General features: G+C 38.8%; 1 protein-coding gene across 1 annotated transcript in view; it reads right to left on the reverse strand.

Moving 5' to 3' along the window:
• The window catches only part of LOC126427168 (zinc finger protein 836-like), a 120,216-nt gene that overhangs the window by 7,407 nt on the left and 92,326 nt on the right, over window positions 1-20,483 (reverse strand). The window contains exons 4-5 of the mRNA XM_050089393.1: window positions 11,111-11,182; window positions 1,971-2,008 (exon numbers count right to left, since the gene is read on the reverse strand). Of these exons, the coding sequence (XP_049945350.1) occupies window positions 1,971-2,008; window positions 11,111-11,182 (110 nt within the window). The remainder of the gene's footprint in view (window positions 1-1,970; window positions 2,009-11,110; window positions 11,183-20,483) is intronic.

A 20,483-nucleotide genomic window follows, 5' to 3' on the forward strand; every position in this document is an offset into this window, starting at 1 on the left:
ATTCTAGGTGCCCTTGGTAAGTGGCTTCTCACAAATCACAAAAGATGACTCACCAGTTAAGTCTTCGTGGCCTTACTAAAGCTGACTACAGCTGCTTTATGAAATTTAAGAACATGATGGTGGCCTGTAAACTGTGAATACAACAAGCTTGTTTCCGAATCCACATTGCTGACACAGTAGTCAAAGAGTTGTTCACCCCCAACATTCATTAATCTGAAGGGGCTGAAACTTGACTCCAGGTTTCGGATATATAACCACTCACCCTTTCCTCTTACTTATTCTACATAGTAGGACATTAGCCTGTACCCATCACATTGAATTTGTATGACTTCCATGTCATATTCAATTAGAATAGTTAGCATTATACAGCTGCTGACACCTCACCTGCGCTTTTGTATAAAAGAAGTACACTCTTTAATTAAAGAACAGACACACAAACCAGCTGTTTTATAGAATGTGTTACTAACATAACTGCTTTGTAATATTTTTACTTATGAATAATAATGAACCATCATGTATATTTCAAACATCATGCTTAACATGAATTCACTTAAGATGATCACTTCGTTAACACCAGCAGAATATCAGTACTGGCAGTAATGTGCATGATATTGTACAATGTGTTACTGGTTAACAAATTTCATTCAGCATGAATTACAAACTGTGTTTTAGTCTGTAGCATCATTACATTTTTCATTAAACCTGAACTGTCAATGTTTTTCTTTTTTCCTAATGTTTCTCAAGCTGACCTTTGTGCATAATACTGTTGAGCAATTACCATCAACAAGGAAAACAAATGTGACACAAACAGCGTGAAAAACTAGATTCTATCAACAAGTGCAATTCCATGTTGAGATGTGCTTTTATATTCTTTAAATAGAGCCAGTAGTAGTAACACTGAGTTCCAAGAAGTGAAAGGGTTGTCATGCAGTAGGAAGCAAAAAGCACAGATAAGCAAGTAAAACTAAAAATTCTGCAGGAAGCAGAATATGGTGTATTGAAAAACAGCACAATTGGAAGAAGGTTTAGACTCAGCCAATCTACATTATTCACACTATTTAAATGAAAAGTTCTTAATTCTGCTGCTCTGTGTTCCAGGTGCATACTGAAGTGACTTCACAGTGTTATATATGAAGATGCTGAACTTTTACTTTTACAGTGCTTCAGCTATATGTGCACCTCCAATGTGCCTATAAGTGGAAATATAATTGAGTGAACAACAAATGAGACTGCGGAAAATTTAGACATTCAAAACAGACTTCAATTGTTTTGTTTGTTGGCTGTATAAGTTCCAAAATAGAGGCCTAATTTCATGCTCAGTGATAGGCAATGAAATGAATGAAGTTTATGAAGAAGGGCAAGCATGAATTTGACCAAGTGAAAGAAAACTTTGCTGTATCTTACGCCAGCAATGTGGACAAAACTAGTCTTTCTTTACAACTTCTGCCAAGTCAAACCCATAAAACAAAAGGTGACCTGTGGCATTGTGGGGCCAGCAGTAAACAACATTCTAGGGTGATGAGTGAATCTGAGAAACTGATATGTTTTAAGAACATAAAATTAATGCTTCACCTTGCATCTACTCTCATTATTGGAAGCTTGGATTGACAGTTAATCATAAATGGCTTTTTTGTTCTGTTTGTGCAGTTATTGCAAACCACTGTTATAAATGGGACTGATGTACCTTGTAATATTTTAAAGCATCTTTTTAATCTTCTGCAATAACAGAATAGTAGATATAGTAGTGTCTTCGCTGATAACATGCATAATGTTGCTGTAGTCAGTATATACTGTATGTATATACTACAAATGGTTAATATATAGAAAAAATAGAACTCCAAAAACAGAACTTTTTGAAAATAACTTATGGTATTTTGGTCCCTAGGCGTTATTGTTTGTTTTCCTTTCACATGGAGTAACTAAAAATTTATACTGCTCGAAAAATTCTGCAGTGAATAATAAAAACGTACCTTAAACTATCAGATGCATTTCTTATTGAGGCTGCCACCTGAAATAGTACAAAGAATTACTGGTTATTTAACACTGATGAAACAGTAAATAAATAAAAATGGATTAACACCCACTAACATCTGAATGTTCCAAACAATACTTGGAAATAGTATTACCAAAGAGACACCACATAAATGTAGCAGTTATTGAAGAAAATTATAGGTAAAAATTAACGCTTCATTTCAGCATTTTGTTTTTAGCTGTGTAAGTAACTATAGAAACATTGATTTATTGGAAAACAAATTTCCTACTTGATATTTCAAAATTAAATGCCTGAAATACCTTTCACCTGTCAGGCACATACAGCTAGGCAAAGTACGGGAGAAAAATGTAAAAACTCGTCCGATTTTTATTGATGAAACTGGCAAAGGAAAGAACTGAAAAAATATCTATCTGAACTGCTATTAAATGTATTTTTTTCACAACTGCAGCATTCAATACTATGCCATTCTCTTGAGATAGCTCACTGCATGGAACATCAAAGTCGTTAAATGTCACATCAGTTTCATCCACAGAAGAAATTCAGGAGTACAGCTTGACATGAAAGCGATAGGAATTATTACATGAAGTGGTTTTATTTTATACTCATATAAATGACAAAGATTTGTGTAGTATCATAAGTATGAAATAAACAACATGGTCAACATGAGGACAGTGTTCTCTCCAAATGAATGAATGTGCTTTCATACATTTCACAGCAGGGGAGGGATTAATACAACTGCAGATAAATTCAGGTGGCCAATTATAAAGAGCCAGTATACAATGAATAAATATGAAGAAGCCATCAGAATGTAGACAGCAAGCACTAAAACAAGTTTGTTACTGGAGCCTAGCAGAAAACCTTTAACATCAAGGATAATCCAGAAATTCAGTCAGCAAACCCGAAGATGATAGCCTAATGAGAAACGTGTCAGATTAAACAAACTATTTCACAGTAACATGAAAGACTGAGTCATCTCTGACAGTAAGTTGAATTAAGGTAACTATATGAAATAATTGATTTTTAAGAAATAACTGCATTGAAAATGAATAATAAAGACAAGGATAAGTATTGTGAATTGGGAGAAGAAACCATTTCTTGGTGGTGGTCATGATTTGTTATTCAAATTATGTAATTTAATGAAGCAACACTTTCATGTTATTAATGAGGAATATAATCAGTACAGCAAGGAACTTCACAACACATGATATTTTGACACAAATAGAAATAACAAAAGGTTTCAAGATAGATGCGAAGGAAACTATCCAGAGAAAAAAAATCATTTTTCACCAGGATGGAGCATCACCACACTGGCACCTGAATGAAAGAGCACTTCTAAAAAATAAGCTGCCTTATTTATGTATCAACCATAAGGGGCATACACATCTCACATTCACCTGCCCACCTTGAATTTTGTCTGATCTCACAGTATGTCATTTTTTGTCGGGGTTTGTGGAAGGCTCCATCTGTTTGCCTTGCCATGCAGTAACTTAAGGTTCACTAAGTAAAAAAAAACAACTTTGAGCACAAGAACTCCAAATGTGTTTCAATAAGTATGGAACAAGTCTGTTGCCTCAATGATTTTTGTGTGTCCAGTTGAAGGAATAGTGAACTTTTGTCGAAAGTGAATGAAAACACTGAACTTAAACCAAATTGTGAAAAGTACCCCATTACACATGCATGCATATTGAAGATGTACTCATGATAAATTGAATGGTTCCCTGCAAATAAAAGCTGTATAGCTATACATCTGAACATTAAGTTATCCTACATTTGTATCTTTATTCGTATCCAGGATATAACCTTTTTGGAACCTACACACGATATGGTTCCACAGCTATCACTTCCCTTTCAGTAAAATAGGGTAATCTTACTCTGTTTTCTTGTGCTGAATTTATTTCTTAACTTTTTTATTTCATTTATCAATTTAATTTCTCTTTCAGTGTGAAATCACACTGTAGCCTATATCCTGGTCAGAGAGAGGGTGGGAAGGTTGGTTGGTAAGTTAGTTATTTTTCATTCACTCATTCTTGGATCTACACATTGTATTTCACAAATCATATTGTCTAGAGGGTTGCAGACTAACACATAGCATATTAAAAAGCAGAAGCTGCTACTGCAGATTACTTCTGTGAAGTCTACTGACAATCAGATACCTATGACCATTGCTAATCTCCTCACACTGATAATTATGGGAGATGTTTCCAGATGACATTATTATCATTATTACTATTTCATACATTAACTTTTAGGAGATAGTGTCTAAATTTAAAATTTTCTTCCTATTCCTACATCCTTCCAAATTTCTTTACATACACAATGTGGATACTTTTGATCAGACACCCCAAAAAGTATCAGTTTTTCATACGAGGTGCATTGTGCTGTTACCTACTGCCAGGTACTCCACATCAGTGAACTCAGTAGTCATCAGACACCATGAGAGAGCAGAATGGGGCACTCTGCGGAACCCACAGACTTCGAACTTGGTCAGGTGATTGGGTATCACTTTAGCCAGATTACCACACTACTAAACGTACTTAGGTCCACTGTTTCTGATGTGATAGTGAAGTGGAAACGTGAAGGGACACATACAGCACACAAAAGTACAGGCTGATCTCGTTTGTTGACTTACAGAAACTGCTGGCAGTTGAAGGGGGCTGTAATGTGTAACAGGCAGACATCTATACAGACCATCACACAGGAATTCCAGACTTCATCTTTATTCACTGCAGGTATTATGATTGTTAGGTGGGAGGTGAGAAAACCTATATTTCACCGTCGAGCACCTGCTCATAAGCCACACATGACGCAGGTAAATTCCAAACGATGCCTCGCCTGGTATAAGGAGCAAAAACATTGCACACTTGAACAGTGGAAAATTGTTTTGTGGAATGAAGAATCACAGTACATGATGTGGTGACCCAATGGGAGGATGTGGGTAAGGCAAATACCTGGTGAACATCACCTACCATTGTGTGTAGTGCCAACAGTAAAATTCGGAGGTGATTCTGGTGTTATGGTGTCAATGTTTTTCATGGAGGGGGTTTGCACCCCTTGTTGTTTTGTGTGGCACTATCACAGCACAGGCCTATGTTGATGATTTAAGCACCTTCTTGCTTCCCACTGTTGAAGACCAATTTGGGGATGGCAACTGCAGCTGTCAACACAATCGAGCACCTGCTCATAATGCACGGCCAATGGCGGAGTGGTTACACGACAATAACATCCCTGTAATGGACTGGCCTGCACAGAGACCTGACCTGAATCTTTTAGAATACCTCTGGGATGTTTTGGAATGCTGACTTCATGCCAGGCATCACCAACTGACGTCGATACCTCACCTCAGTGCAACACCTGTTAAGAATTGGCTGCCATTCCCCAAGAAACATTCCAGCACCTTGTTGAACGTATGCATGCGAGAATGAAACCTGTCATCATGGATAAGGATGGGCCAACACCATATTCAATTCCAGCATTACTGATGGAGGGCGCCACGAATTTTTAAGCCATTTTTCAGGCAGCTGTCTGGATACTTTTGATCACGTAGTGTGGTCTTCCAAACATTTATATCCATTTCTGTTTTCCATGTGTTGCTGTTTAAGTATGTTTCATGGTCTTTCTTGACTCTTTTCCGATTTATTATGTTATCTTGTGAGAGTCCAACTTCTTCTGTACCTATGACCAATTTTGAATTGCTTTTGCTAGTGCTTGCTACCTCAAAGATCTGCCTTGTGAGCCTGTCGACGGTCATCCTGTGATGCATCCACAAAATTTTGTCATTTTATCTAAAGCTGTCGGTTATTGTTTCTGTCTGTCTATAAATCTCTCTAAAGGGACTCCATATCCAAATTCGTTCACAGAAAACTGGTCCAAATATTTTCCTGAGAATTTTTCTTTCCTGCTTATCATTCAGTCATTTATGTTTGACCATGAATCGCAGTACTTTCTAAAGCACAGAGATATTCCAGTAGTAGTTCTAAAATAGATTTTTTGTTATAATGACTCCCTATCAGCTGACAAGCTTTTGAGCCAGAAACTCCTGAAATTAGGTTTGACAATAAGCGAGGATCTCACTTTTGAAAGACTGAAGTTTTGGACAGTGTGATCCCAAGACTTCAGCTGTAAAACTTGTGGACAAACGATGGCAGGATAATGGTGAAGAACTAAAATAGGAATGATCAGTCCACAATGCAGATGAGCTGGAGTGTCTGGACGTCAGAAGCTAACAAATTTGTCAACTCTTATTGCCACTAATTTTGTGTGTTTACTTTCAGGTCTTTATTTTGCAAAGAAACAATTTGTTTTACTAATATTATATTTACAACAGTTTCCCCTCTTATTATTATCTGTTTGTTTAGGATTAGTTTTAGTACTGATTTTCTGCTCAATTCTCATAACTCCAATACCAATACTATTCATTAATTCACTATTACTTCAATATGCTCACAAGGCTCTGATTCAGATGATAATTTACAGTCTTATTTCTACTTTAATAATTTATCATCATATTACTGTGGTTACTCATCATTAGGACCAATAATAAGACAGCACTCTGTCATTCCATTTATCTTACTTTCGGAGTTGTTGTGCATAGATTATTCTACCTCTGTTCAGGAACTTTCTCTTCCTGTCTTCAGTTGACCATTCACTGACCAGTGCAAAGCATGGTGGCCTTGGCCACAAAACCTCCCTCCTCCTGGAGATATCTCTCACTTTCACTTCAAGGAACCTTGCTCCCCTACCATAATGCACTCTGGTATGCTTTGTTCTCATAACCTCACTGGCCTAAAGTCACACACATTCAACAATCATGAAGATAGACAAGAGGAATATGTTCATAGAGATCACATCCCTTAACAGAAAGTCGCCACTGTGTGTCCTCTACAAACGTCCTGAAATACCCAGGTTTGGCTGTTTTTAACTTGCTCTTTGAACTGACATGGAAGCATATAATTATGCTCCACCCAGATCTTCCTGTTTTCTCAAAATTCTTAGATGGTGAAGGCTTCTTAAATTTGCTTTCCATGGAACTCACTATAGCTAGTACATTTATAAATCCTTTTTATTCCTGCCCCTATTATTGTTGTCATTACTACTATTACAACCACCACATTAGTGGCAACAGCTGTAATACTACTAGTACTGTCATTATTAACTAGATTAGTTCATAGTCAGTGTTACTTACATTGCCACTTCAGACACTCATATCATTTCAATACTATTTGTCATATTAAAATTGTTTCTTAGGTAACTATGATGTATGTGGGAAACCCTGGTCCAATGCAAAAGAGACCTGATGGCCCTTGTCAGAATAGGATAAATAAATAAATGTCTTGGTGATTGGATGATCTCTCCTGGATATTTAATGTATGTAATCTTGTGATACTTCCTCATACAAAGTTAGTAATGGACAGGAAGCCTACAGATAATCTCTCCATTATGAGTTTTCTCACAGATGATTTGTAGACTAGTTTTCTTTGACATTTTATGAAGCTTCTCCAGGACAAGTTTGGCTTCTATACATTATCTTAGAATACAGAGTGTCTACAAAAGCCATACACCCATGTTAATGCTCTGCTCTTTTTTAATTTCGATTTGGATTCCCTTATCTCCTTCCCATATGTCTTCATAACTTTTTCAGAATTATTTTAAGTTGGAGTGGATCGCGGATCTCTGGCTGCACACTGTTGTGCATTTCAAATGATTCTGAAATTTCTCCAATCAGTTTAATGTCTAGTGTTGTACCCATTTATGTCTATTGGGTAACTGCCACTGTTTTCCTGTCAATTTTGAATTCCTCTGACATACTGAATCAAGTCTTTTTCTGTCAAATCATAAGCCTTTCTAACACTTGGCATAACTTGCCACAGTATTTACACATCGTCATCTTTGCAAAATTGACTTTGGTTCCCATATCTGTTCTCTACACAATTTAGCTTGCAAAGTCGTGCCCTATACTCTCCTCTCCTATTAATAGGCCTACTTGTTTGTCCAGTTGCATTCACAGGGCTTTTTAAGGAATCTTGGACATAACTGGATGCAGTGAAATTCTCTGTAATTATTCAGACTGGTTTCATCTCATTTTTATGAAGAGGATCAATTAATGCAAATTTCCACTCTTCAGTAATTTTTTCACTTTTACAAATGTTTAACATACTTCTGCCAGTTGCTTGTGTGAGATTACTGTTGCTCAGTATCCATATCTCCATACTTCTAATATGAGTTTCTGTCTTCTGCACATGACTCGTTATTTTGAAAAGTACTGATTTCCTTCAGTCCCTCAACAGATGATTTTTAATCAGAATTGTTTTGCTTCCAAAACTAATTGTTCTTTCAGAGGCACACAGCTGAGAACTGAGTGAAAGTAATAGACAAAACCTGTTATTTTTATGTTAGTTTCAAGTGACCCAGTTTACACTTTTTTTATAATCTTGAACATTCTTTTGTATACTTTTAAGAATTCCTGCCATTTTCTGGTGTTTGTTACCATTTAAAATTTCCAATGCTTGTTCCCCTGCTTCTACTAGACTCTGATCATAGGCAATGTTCCACTACCTGTGTTCTCTCTTCCTTTGTGGTTAGCATAATCTCATAATGGTTTTCAGTATGTCTGTAAGTTTGTTACAATTCATGGTATATGAATGAATAATTTGTTGAAAAATGGATTAATGAGTGATTTATTCATGTGTGTTTCTTTCCTGACAGGTTGAAATCTAGTGTTTATATGCAAGAGACGTTGAAAGGACTAAAAAAATTCCTCTCTTGTTCTTACACTGAGAATATTTGTATCCTTACTTGTTATGACAACATGGTCTATCTGAAACTCACGTAAAGCAGAGTTCAGAAAATTCGATTTTTGTAGCTTCTTCGCAGGTTTAAAGTGTGGGGGTGTGATTTTGATCTCATTTTCCCACCTTTATCTCACCATTTTCATATATTCTCTTTTGAACTCCTGTTTTCCAAAATTTTTCTGTTGGAATGTACGCATGCTTGACAATGGGACATCCCACCAGTCAGACATTGAAGCAATTCAGTGGCATGCTTCTAGATTTGCAACTATTAGCTTTCATTAGCACACACATGTTATGGATATGGTTCAGATACTGAAAGAGGAATCCTTGGAGGGCAGATGACATTCTTTTTGAGTCAATGTTGAGAAAATTTAGGGAACTGGCATTTGAAGCATACTGCGGATGTAAATGTTGATCAGTGTGTATTGTAAAGGAAACATAATGAAAGTTTTTGTGTCTGATTTGTACACTAATATTTGCCTATAATGCATCAAACTTTGTGTATCCTCCGTAACTGTCAGAGATAGACAGAGCTTTATTTTTCTGTTTACTGTTTTTTCATCTAGTATCTTTTGTTAATTCTGAAATCATCTGTTTGTGTATACTGAAACAGAAAACTATTAATAGGATTTAGTGATTGTAATATTCTAGAAGAGAGTTTAGATGTGTAATAATAAATTGTGAGTTTTGACATAACAATGGGAGGAGGTCAATTATGTAAGGTTGCTGTTGGGTAGTATATAGTCATGGATGGTGAACTTGTAAACATAGACAAATACTTTTTCCTAGTGCACTGTGGATTGTAAAGATAGTGGACGAAATGGAATTAAAATTTATGCATTCCAGATTAATTTCCCCCACAATAGCACGAAGGCAGCAACATTGAAATGATGCGGAGGCACGTTTACTAATGGAAGATTTTATGAAGAACAATGCCAACAACTAAGTTAATAGTCCAAGGTGTCGATCTACCTCTTATTGTGAACTGATGTAATGTGGGAAAATATCAGAGCAGTGACAGTAAAAGAACACATTTGCTAAATGAATTGATTTCAATATTGAACACATTCTCTAAAGTGAATACCATATGCAAAAAATTCTATGCCTGTGCCCCATAGAAAATTATTATTACACCACGCATATACAACAGAATGAAGCCTAACAAACAAATGCTTAATTTGGGAAGAGAAAATGTGATGCAGGAACCAGTTATGCCAGATTCACTCTTTTTTTTATATACCATATGCACTGTCCCTAGCATGATAATTTTTTTCCTTGACTGGTATGCTTGCACAACCACCAGATATCAATGTGCCTGAGGGTCTTTACAGACACCACAAAGACAAGAGAAATTATGGCTTCTATGGAGGCAAGAGATAGTTGCCTTTCCCTTGCTCTGCTTGTAAGCGGGAAAGGGAAGGAAATGACTAACAGTGGTGGAACATACCCACTGCCATGCACTGTACAGTGTCTTGCATAGTAAGTCTTCTGATTAAGTTTCTCAGTACTCTACCTTATATTCCCCAATATTAGTTATGTCTTCTTCCTGTGAGAAGTTTATGAATCTAACCATCCACTTTCTCTTACACAAAGTGGACAAAATTATTACCACAACATTTTATTTTACTGGATTAAATTTTATGCTTCATACAAGCAGACCTTATCGAAGCTGTAGATAATTTATTTGGACCTGCTATGACTTCTACAGTGAGGTAATACACGGATTTACCTGCATAGGTCCTAGAGTTTTTCTGTGACTGACAAATCTATTAGTAAATCAGCATGTACCACTGAGGTAGCCATACTATAACTATTCTAAGAACAATGTAGCAAGGGTGATCTATCACATACAAATTGTATCACACTTAATACCTTTGGCACCTTTGAAAATTTTTGGTTCAAACTGACAAATATCAATAATTCACTGAAAACATGAATCATGTGCACTGTACTCTTCTGCAATGCATGAATCATAAGTTACTGAAAGGAAGAATATTTTTCAAATGATCTGCACTCTCGTGGTTTAAACGTATACAAAATATTTAACATTCAGAAGGGTCACTGAAAATATGGTTAAACACATTGTTACAAATTCTGTTCAGATTCTATTCAGAACAATTATCAAATAACAGTTGCTAATCCACAATAAGTGGAATAGTACAACAGTACTGTAAAGTTATTAATTGCACTTAGCTCAAGAAAACTCAATCTATGCCTGTCTCACAGGAATGCATTCCTTACATTAAGCAATTACACAAATACATTTTTATCACCCTACATGCAATAAATCGGAGATGCAAATGCTTACAGTATTCTAAGTTTTACATACCTCCAAATTTAGTTCAGGATCCTCCTTGATAAAATCATTTGGATGAGAGATTCCCAAGTTATCTTCAAGACACTGAAAGAAAGAAAAAAACTCTCAGTTAAAAATGCTTACAGCCTTCAGTACTTATGACATGGCTCTCAATATTTCTTTTTTTTTTTTATAAATATGATACAAGTTTTCAGAGATTTGTATCACGCATACACAAAAAATTTTAAAAAATGTATTTTAATGAGCAACTATTCTGCCAACATGCATCTCCATAATTTCACACTGTGCCATACTGCACTAATTTTACACATAATCAGTCATTACATACCGTATTTCACGGTGCTTACTGAGCCCTATCCTTCCTTTGGTAACCTGACAGTTTGCCGTAGCAAGAAGAAGGAGGGTGTGCTTACTCCCTGTGCATTAACATAGGATTGGAAAGGCGGCGAGCCCAAGAACTACAATGAAATGAATACCCCTAGCTCCATACAGGCATTGATATAAGTCAATGTGGACAGCTGAAAATATGTTCCCTGATCAGGACTTGAACCTAGGATCTCTTGCATACATGGCAGATGCTCTATCCATCTGTGCCACCAAGGGCACAGATGATAGTGTAACTATCTCTGGCATGCCTACCACGAGACCCACATTCCCATCCTATTGTCCCATGCTATATTCATAGTGCCCCTACCCACTAATTAATTACTCGCGGCTTTTTACCAATTCCCGTAAGAGTTCGGGCACTGTTTGTGCAGCCACATAGAAGAAGATGGTCAAATGGCCAGTTAGCCCTTTCGGACATGTCTGAAAGAACAGGTACCATCTTCATATACCCAAGAACTACGAGTAGCACTGTCACTTGAGACTCAAGCTAACATGTAATCGGATGGCATTTGTTGCTTCTGCCCCAACTTATTTTGAGAGTTTGTTTACGGACTTGTGAGTGAATGGTTAAGAGTTGAAGGCTGTGATTATAAAAATAGCTCTGAGCACTATGGGACTTAACATCTGTGGTCATCAGTCCCCTAGAACTTGGAACTACTTAAACCTAACTAACCTAAGGACATCACACACATCCATGCCCGAGGCAGGATTCGAACCTGCGACCATAGCAGTCGCGCGGTTCCTGAAGAACCGCTAGACCACCGCGGCCGGGGCTGTGATTATAAAGAGGTGTTGAGAGTTATAGTAACTGGTATTTATAGAAGAAAACGAACCAAACGTGTCCACGTTTTTCGATCCAGTGAACCGATGTGGCTGAAGAGAAACTTAAGGTAAATATTTTGTAGTTCTCCAAAAATTTTCAAAATGGTTGACAGCAATTCCTGGAAAAGACAATCTGACTCCGAGTTGTTTTGTGTGAGATTCACATTTCAGTGAGGAACAACAAATGTTTATCGTCAGTAAATAAATTGAAATTGTTAGACAAGGGCGGTCTTTTAAAACCAGAGCGGCTCAGTGGTTCCTCATGTATTTCCCAGTTTACTGAAATATCTGTCGAAAATATTACACAAAAGAAAATCGTCCATCAAGCACTCGCTAAAGGGAAGCTGTGGAAGGAAGACAGTAAACAAGCTGCAGTTTCAAAGTCTGCCAGTGCTTCTTCTGCTAAAGGAAATGTAGGGTGCAGATCAGTGCTGAACGGAGTAGTCATCACATGAAAACAATGTTGATGTGCCAGAAACTGGAAATTGTCCGATTACGTGATAAATTAAGGACAGCAAATGCCAAAATCAATCTCTTCCAGAATCAAGTCTCAGATGAAAACCATAAGATGGCTCAGTCGAATGTCCTACATCACTGTACACTCAGTAAAAACAGAAAATCATATTTGCCACCATGTTAAAGAAATGCCAATTTAGAAACAGCAAGAGAATGCACTATGTGATGTGACAATGAATTTACTCTGGATAGCATGCCCTTGAAAATTAGAAGCTCAAAGGATATAGACATGGTTTAAGGCACGCATTGTTGCAACAACGTTCTGAAACGTCTCCAAAAGTAAATAATCTCAATTGCTCATGTGAAATTAACCAAGAGGCTGTAGCACAATTAAGAATTATTTTCGGAAACGGCAAAATGAAAACAAAGACATGCTGATTTTTGATGAAGTAAAGCACAAGGAAAGCTACATTTCAATAACACTTTGCTGAAAGTTTGTTTCGTCAATATATGGGTTTATACTTCAGACAATTGTAGTAATAACTTTGCCTATCATTGCTCTGGTGTTGCTATCTGTTGCTCTGATGCATAATTGTATTCACCCTATTTTAGTATACTCGAGTCACAATGCCACTCCCAGTGATGTCTAACATATATTGATTCAAGTAATTATCCAGCTAGAGCAAGCCAGAATGACACTTATTGAATTCACTTCTTATGGCGCAGTACACAACTGAATAAAGAGGTCCAGCAGTGTCTAGGAATTACTGGCATAAAAACTAAAGTTCCTTGCTCAACATCAAACACATTTGACGAGACCGGAAGAATATGGGCATTTTCGTACGCTATTCGTGTCATAAATTGAATAAAAAGTGGTTGATGTGATAAAAGTGATTTACTTTTTAACGATGGCATAATCAACTACAATTATCGACCAGATAGTTCTCCAGAATCAACAGGATTATTCATTAGATAGATAAATAACTTAGTGGACACACTTATATTCTCTTGGTGATGCTTTGCACAAAACGCACAGGCTCACAAAAAGTTAATGAAATGGGGAGGCATTGTAACTATACAGTAAAAGCTTTTGTTCTGAAAGAACACACTGGCGCGAAGAGTAACCACTAATAGTACCTTCGAAATACCTAAATACTTGTGGAAAAGAGGTTGCATTTATCTCTCAACAGCAGCATCATTTCGGTATCTCTACGTCTCCGAGTTGAAAATCGTCACCCATCAGCAAGACTACTTCTGCTCGGACAAGTTACAATTTGCTTGCCAGTACATTCCTGTAGAACTTTCACTGCCTCTTGCAGAACTTAACATAAATGTGATTTTTCGTTGACGTTTTACGTAAGACAAACACAGATGTTAGCTGGATATTTGCAACAAAAGCACTAATACAGGGTTTTGGAGCAGAAAACGTATTTGAAAAAAACCCTCTGTATTCCATATAGTATCTAAGATCCACAATGTAAGTCAGTCTGCTGATTTTTCCATTGTAACACATACTTCTGCGGGTCACAAGCAGACCAGCTGACATCTCACGGCAGAACTACTGAACTAGGACAGTCAGCACGTTTCCTCTTCTACTCACTATCGTTTGCCTGCAGTTACAGTGTTGTTTCCTGCATCCACTGAACGACTTTTCCTTAATATTTAATTAAATCCCCTGTCTATTTCATCCTGTTTGCATTTGTAATGCTAACACATTCTCATGCTCACAGCTCTTGTTTGAATATTTTCTGACATATGACACTGTTCCAACAATGTCATTTCCAACACTTTTTGTTTTTTCTTTCTGTCCAGACATCAGAGTCTCAGAACGGACCAAAGATGATAGAGATGAGATTTTCTCTCAGTTGTGTTTACAATACTTAAGAACTCTGTTTATAAACCAACCCTGGGGCTGTAACTAATATAAGCCTAAATTTTAGTATTGCTGGACACACTACATTAAGTAACAATCATTTTCATAGTTTCAGATTTTTGAATGTACTGATGCTGCCTCATTTAATATCCAGCTGTAAGTTTGTGCCCACACATCAAAACTTCTCTAGGGTTGTAAATCAAATTCCCAGTATGCACTGGGTCGCTTTGCACCACTCCTGAGGGAAGAGTCAACACGTCTGGCTTCTTAGCGTTTTGGACTACAAACCTCACTTATTTCATGTGCCCTATCAAGTTGGGACCCTTGCTATTTCCATTACTCTGTCAAATATTATGTTGAGCATTCATGGTGACAAGTAGAATCTTGTCCCAAATCAGTACGCATTTTAAATGTACACGTCATCATCTCTCTCATATCTGTACCTTTGCTCTTGTCCCTGTCTGTCTCCTCAGTACACCCACTAACTTTTCTGGATTTCTACACTCCCTCACAGTGTTGTGTAACCTCTGTCTGTGACCATTGTCCTGTGATGGAAAAATCTATAAACACTGAAGAAATGTGTTAGTTAAATTCCTAGCACTTCTCCCATTGTCTCATAATATGGAGGCTCATTGAAAAGTAATGCTGCCGAATATTTTTATTCTGTTCTCAATATCAATTGAGGTATTACTTATCATGCACATTACATGGTCGAATTCCCATTTCACTGACAACTTGCAACACTACTATTATGCAACTTTGAATTGTAGTGTGTAACATTGCAGTGTGTAATGGAACTATGTCATTGCATGAGAAATAGTGTGTTCTAGTCAAGTTTGTAAATGTCAAAATGGGCCTCCAATTGAATCCACAGAAGAACGAATGCAGTGCATTGTTTTCACTATATCAATGTCAGTAATGTCCAAACATTCAGATGTTCACACTCATAATGAAACAGACGGAGCCGCTAACCTCAGCTCAAAGTGGATGGCTGCATAGGCCAACACTTAAAGACATCTTTGAGGAATTCGGTCTTATAGTGATGAAGTGGTGCAAGTAGAGGTGAGGCTGTGGCTCCATCAACAGAGTTGAACAGCCTACAGTGACAGTATCAATGAACTGATCACTCACTGGGAGAAATGTTTTCATTGCCAATGTGGCTTTGTTGCGACATAAATATGTAGAGATGAAGAATAAACATGTAGAATGTTAATGAAATTTTATCCAAAAATCTGTATACGTTTTCACATAAATTTGTAGGCATTACTTTTCAACATGCCATCATAAATGTGACTGAAAGGTCACATTGCTACCCACTAACATCCAATTGCTTCTACAGTTAAACTGTGCATGCCACTTTATAGCATGTGTGTGAGTATTTGTGATACCAATAGAACTATTTTTCAACAGTTACCCACAACACAGAGGCAATATTGTAGAAACATCTGACGATTGCATAAACAGTTTTGTAGTTCAGGTGCTTGTGAATGCAGTACTTGTTTAAACAGGTGTCAGGAAGCATATGTTTGAGCTCAAAAATCTCATTTAGACATTACGGTCATGTTGTTCGATACTGGAATAAACATTATGTCACAGTGTTCTTACAAAGTCCTGTGCAGATTGATGTATAGCATACACCAGGTGATCAAAAAGTCAGTATAAATTTGAAAACTGCATAAATCACGGAATAAAGTAGATAGAGAGGTACAAAATGACACACATGCTTGGAATGACATGGGGTTTTATTAGAACCAAAAAAATACAAACACTCAAAAATGTCCGACAGATGGTGCTTCATCTGATCAGAATAGCAATAATTAGCATAACAAAGTAAGACAAAGCAAAGATGATCTTTATAGGAAATGCTCAATATGTTCACCATCATGCCTCAACAACAGCTGTAGTCGAGGAATAATGTTGTGAACAGCATTGTAAAGCATGTCCAGAGTTATGGTGAGGCATTGGCGTCAGATGATGTCTTTCAGCATCCCTAGAGATGTCGGTCGATCACGATACACTTGTGACTTCAGGTAACCCCAAAGCCAATAATCGCATGGACTGAGGTCTGGGGACCTGGCAGGCCAAGCATGATGAAAGTGGCGGCTGAGCACACGATCATCACAAAACGACGCGCGCAAGAGATCTTTCACGTGTCTAGCAATACTTTGTTTCTTTTTGTTCTAATAAAACCCCATGTCTCTGGAATGGACACTGTGTATACAATACTTTTGAGATAACCAGAAATTGTATGGGTTGAGATCTGGTGAATGAGCAGGTCATGCAACTGCCCCCCCCCCCCCCCAATCATATACACGACCAGTGGAGACAACTGTGATGGGTCCAGGCATCAACAATGAAGTGGGCTGGAACACCATCATATACAGCCACATAATCCTTTGTTCCACTGATCATGATGATTCATTGTCACCATACCACAGGGGCTCTGCATACTGTCCCATAGATGACCGTTACGAAAGCTGAAGATACCACTGAGCATAAAGGTGACTGACCATCTGTGAATAGGATGGATGACAAATTTTAGAACTGTGGTTGTCTGGTGAAGGGACTAGAGACGGAATTGCTCCTGATGTGGAAAATCTGTCACTAGCAAGCAAGCCCTGTAGTCTTAAGAGTTAATGGTAGCAACAATTGTCACAGAGAATGTTCCACATGGTCATCTGGGTTACACTGTACTGGCAGGCCGACTGTCTGGAACTAAGACAGCAATGGCCTTCCACAGTCTTAACTACATTTTCCTTTAAGTCTGGTGTCTGCATATTTTGGGTACGTCCTTCATTATTTCCTGCTTCCTGAAGCAACCCTGTCTTAGACAGTGAAACATTGAATGCTGTGATTGTTATTGGTGGGGATAGGTCTCCTGATACAACCCTGCTAGCCGTCGCCATTCGCCTTTCTGTAAGGAAACATGTTTGCAAGCTCTCAATACGAATATCGAATGATTGTGTACAATGCTGTATCACATCCACTACAAGGTGAGTCGATAAGAGAAGTGAATCGGAGACATTACCAATTACTATGGCAGGAGAGGATCCTACAGCATGATGTAGGAAACCATGCATACAGTAACTGTGGCTGGATGGTACAGTACATATTAGACCACAATCTATGAAACAATGTATGATTTAATAAATGGTCTCTGGCATGGAAATCATGCATTTCTGGACATAAGATCTTTTCTCTTTTATATCCTCTCATCAATCAATTCCTGGAGTTTGTAAATGGTGGAAAAAGACACCCTATATAGTGTTATTTTCAGATTATTAATTCAATACTCACTGCTTGTATTATGTGAGCTATTGTGTAAAATACAAGCCTGAAAGCAGGGCTGAGAAGTACTTAGTTTATAAATGTGATTGTGTTGGTGGGAAAGGGGCTGAATTGGTAAATGTGTCACTTTGTTGCTGTCTACTGTTGAAAGCATGTTGTAAAGCTGTGTAATTAAATTGCTGTCACTTGGTGAATTAATGATTTATCAGACAGGCACTGCAGGTCTCTCACTATTAACTGTGTTAGTGATAGGATGCATAAATCTTTCATATTCAGGAATTAGTGGAACTTACTGCAGTTCTGAAATGGGCTGCACTGAGTGGACCCACTTACCACATACATCCATGGTGTGTCTTCCAAGATGGATGTGAATAAATCTGATGGAACGGTACTGATCATGTTCCATATACACTCCTGGAAATGGAAAAAAGAACACATTGACACCGGTGTGTCAGACCCACCATACTTGCTCAGGACACTGCGAGAGGGCTGTACAAGCAATGATCACACGCACGGCACAGCGGACACACCAGGAACCGCGGTGTTGGCCGTCGAATGGCGCTAGCTGCGCAGCATTTGTGCACCGCCGCCGTCAGTGTCAGCCAGTTTGCCATGGCATACGGAGGTCCATCGCAATCTTTAACACTGGTAGCATGCCGCGACAGCGTGGACGTGAACCGTATGTGCAGTTGACGGACTTTGAGCGAGGGCGTATAGTGGGCATGCGTGAGGCCGGGTGGACGTACCGCCGAATTGCTCAACACGTGGGGCGTGAGGTCTCCACAGTACATCGATGTTGTCGCCAGTGGTCGGCGGAAGGTGCACGTGCCCGTGCCCGTCGACCTGGGACCGGACCGCAGCGACGCACGGATGCACGCCAAGACCGTAGGATCCTACGCAGTGCCGTAGGGGACCGCACCGCCACTTCCCAGCAAATTTGGGACACTGTTGCTCCTGCGGTATCGGCGAGGACCATTCGCAACCGTCTCCATGAAGCTGGGCTACAGTCTCGCACACCGTTAGGCCGTCTTCCGCTCACGCCCCAACATCGTGCAGCCCGCCTCCAGTGGTGTCACGACAGGCGTGAATGGAGGGACGAATGGAGACGTGTCGTCTTCAGTGATGAGAGTCGCTTCTGCCTTGGTGCCAATGATGGTCGTATGCGTGTTTGCCGCCGTGCAGGTGAGCGCCACAATCAGGACTGCATACGACCGAGGCACACAGGGCCAACACCCGGCATCATGGTGTGGGGAGCGATCTCCTACACTGGCCGTACACCACTGGTGATCGTCGAGGGGACACTGAATACTGCACGGTATATCCAAACCATCATCGAACCCATCGTTCTACCATTCCTAGACCGGCAAGGGAACTTGCTGTTCCAACAGGACAATGCACGTCCGCATGTATCCCGTGCCACCCAACGTGCTCTAGAAGGTGTTAGTCAACTACCCTGGCCAGCAAGATCTCCGGATCTGTCCCCCATTGAGCATGTTTGGGACTGGATGAAGCGTCGTCTCACGCGGTCTGTACGTCCAGCACGAACGCTGGTCCTACTGAGGCGCCAGGTGGAAATGGCATGGCAAGCCGTTCCACAGGACTACATCCAGCATCTCTACGATCGTCTCCATGGGAGAATAGCAGCCTGCATTGCTGCGAAAGGTGGATATACACTGTACTAGTGCCGACATTGTGCATGCTCTGTTGCCTGTGTCTATGTGCCTGTGGTTCTGTCAGTGTGATCATGTGATGTATCTGACCCCAGGAATGTGTTAATAAAGTTTCCCCTTCCTGGGACAATGAATTCACGGTGTTCTTATTTCAATTTCCAGGAGTGTAGAACAGTAATCTGCCGTAATGCACTGCTTCTCTTATGCTGAAACATCTGAAGTTTTATAACAGGTTACCAGTCTCTGTTGTAGACAAACGAAATTTAAGACTTAGTCTCTTTAAATTTTGGCAAGCAAAAGCTAGAGAGGTGCATTTTAAAATCCCTCATACCATGAAAAAATATTCCAGAAAGGCTTAGAAAAAACAAAGAAATTGACATTGTCACATATGTATTGACAGAGTGTTACAGTTCAGACAGGCTCTTCAGTGTGGGAGACACTCACAGCTGCATTGTTAAGATTTTTTTACATAATATCTCACCAAAGAACTATAACAAAGTATTTCCTTAATAAACTGAAAATAACTCCACTGTACAAACATGAGCTCAGTGAACTTATTTTGTCAACTCACACAAGAGAACTGGACAAATGCTGGGGAGGTATAGTCTGTGTAAATTGAAAAGCAAGCAGCACTCATGCTGGTGGAATTTCCACTTCCCACAAGAAGGCTACAGCTTCCATACAGGACGACACAATCAATTTCACCTCTGACAGCATAGAACAGTCTGGAAAGATTTTCAGAGAGACTGTCTGTATGTGGTTCTTGTGCTAATGTCATTAGTAACTGATATAATCTTTTCATTAAATCTTGACGCATTCTGTGGAAAATAAATGGCCTCCAGGCATGTCTGCAGACTGTGGTACTGCGCTCTTCACATTGTGGACAGCT

Source organism: Schistocerca serialis, chromosome 11, assembly GCF_023864345.2.
Source record: "Schistocerca serialis cubense isolate TAMUIC-IGC-003099 chromosome 11, iqSchSeri2.2, whole genome shotgun sequence".
NCBI lineage: Eukaryota > Metazoa > Arthropoda > Insecta > Orthoptera > Acrididae > Schistocerca > Schistocerca serialis.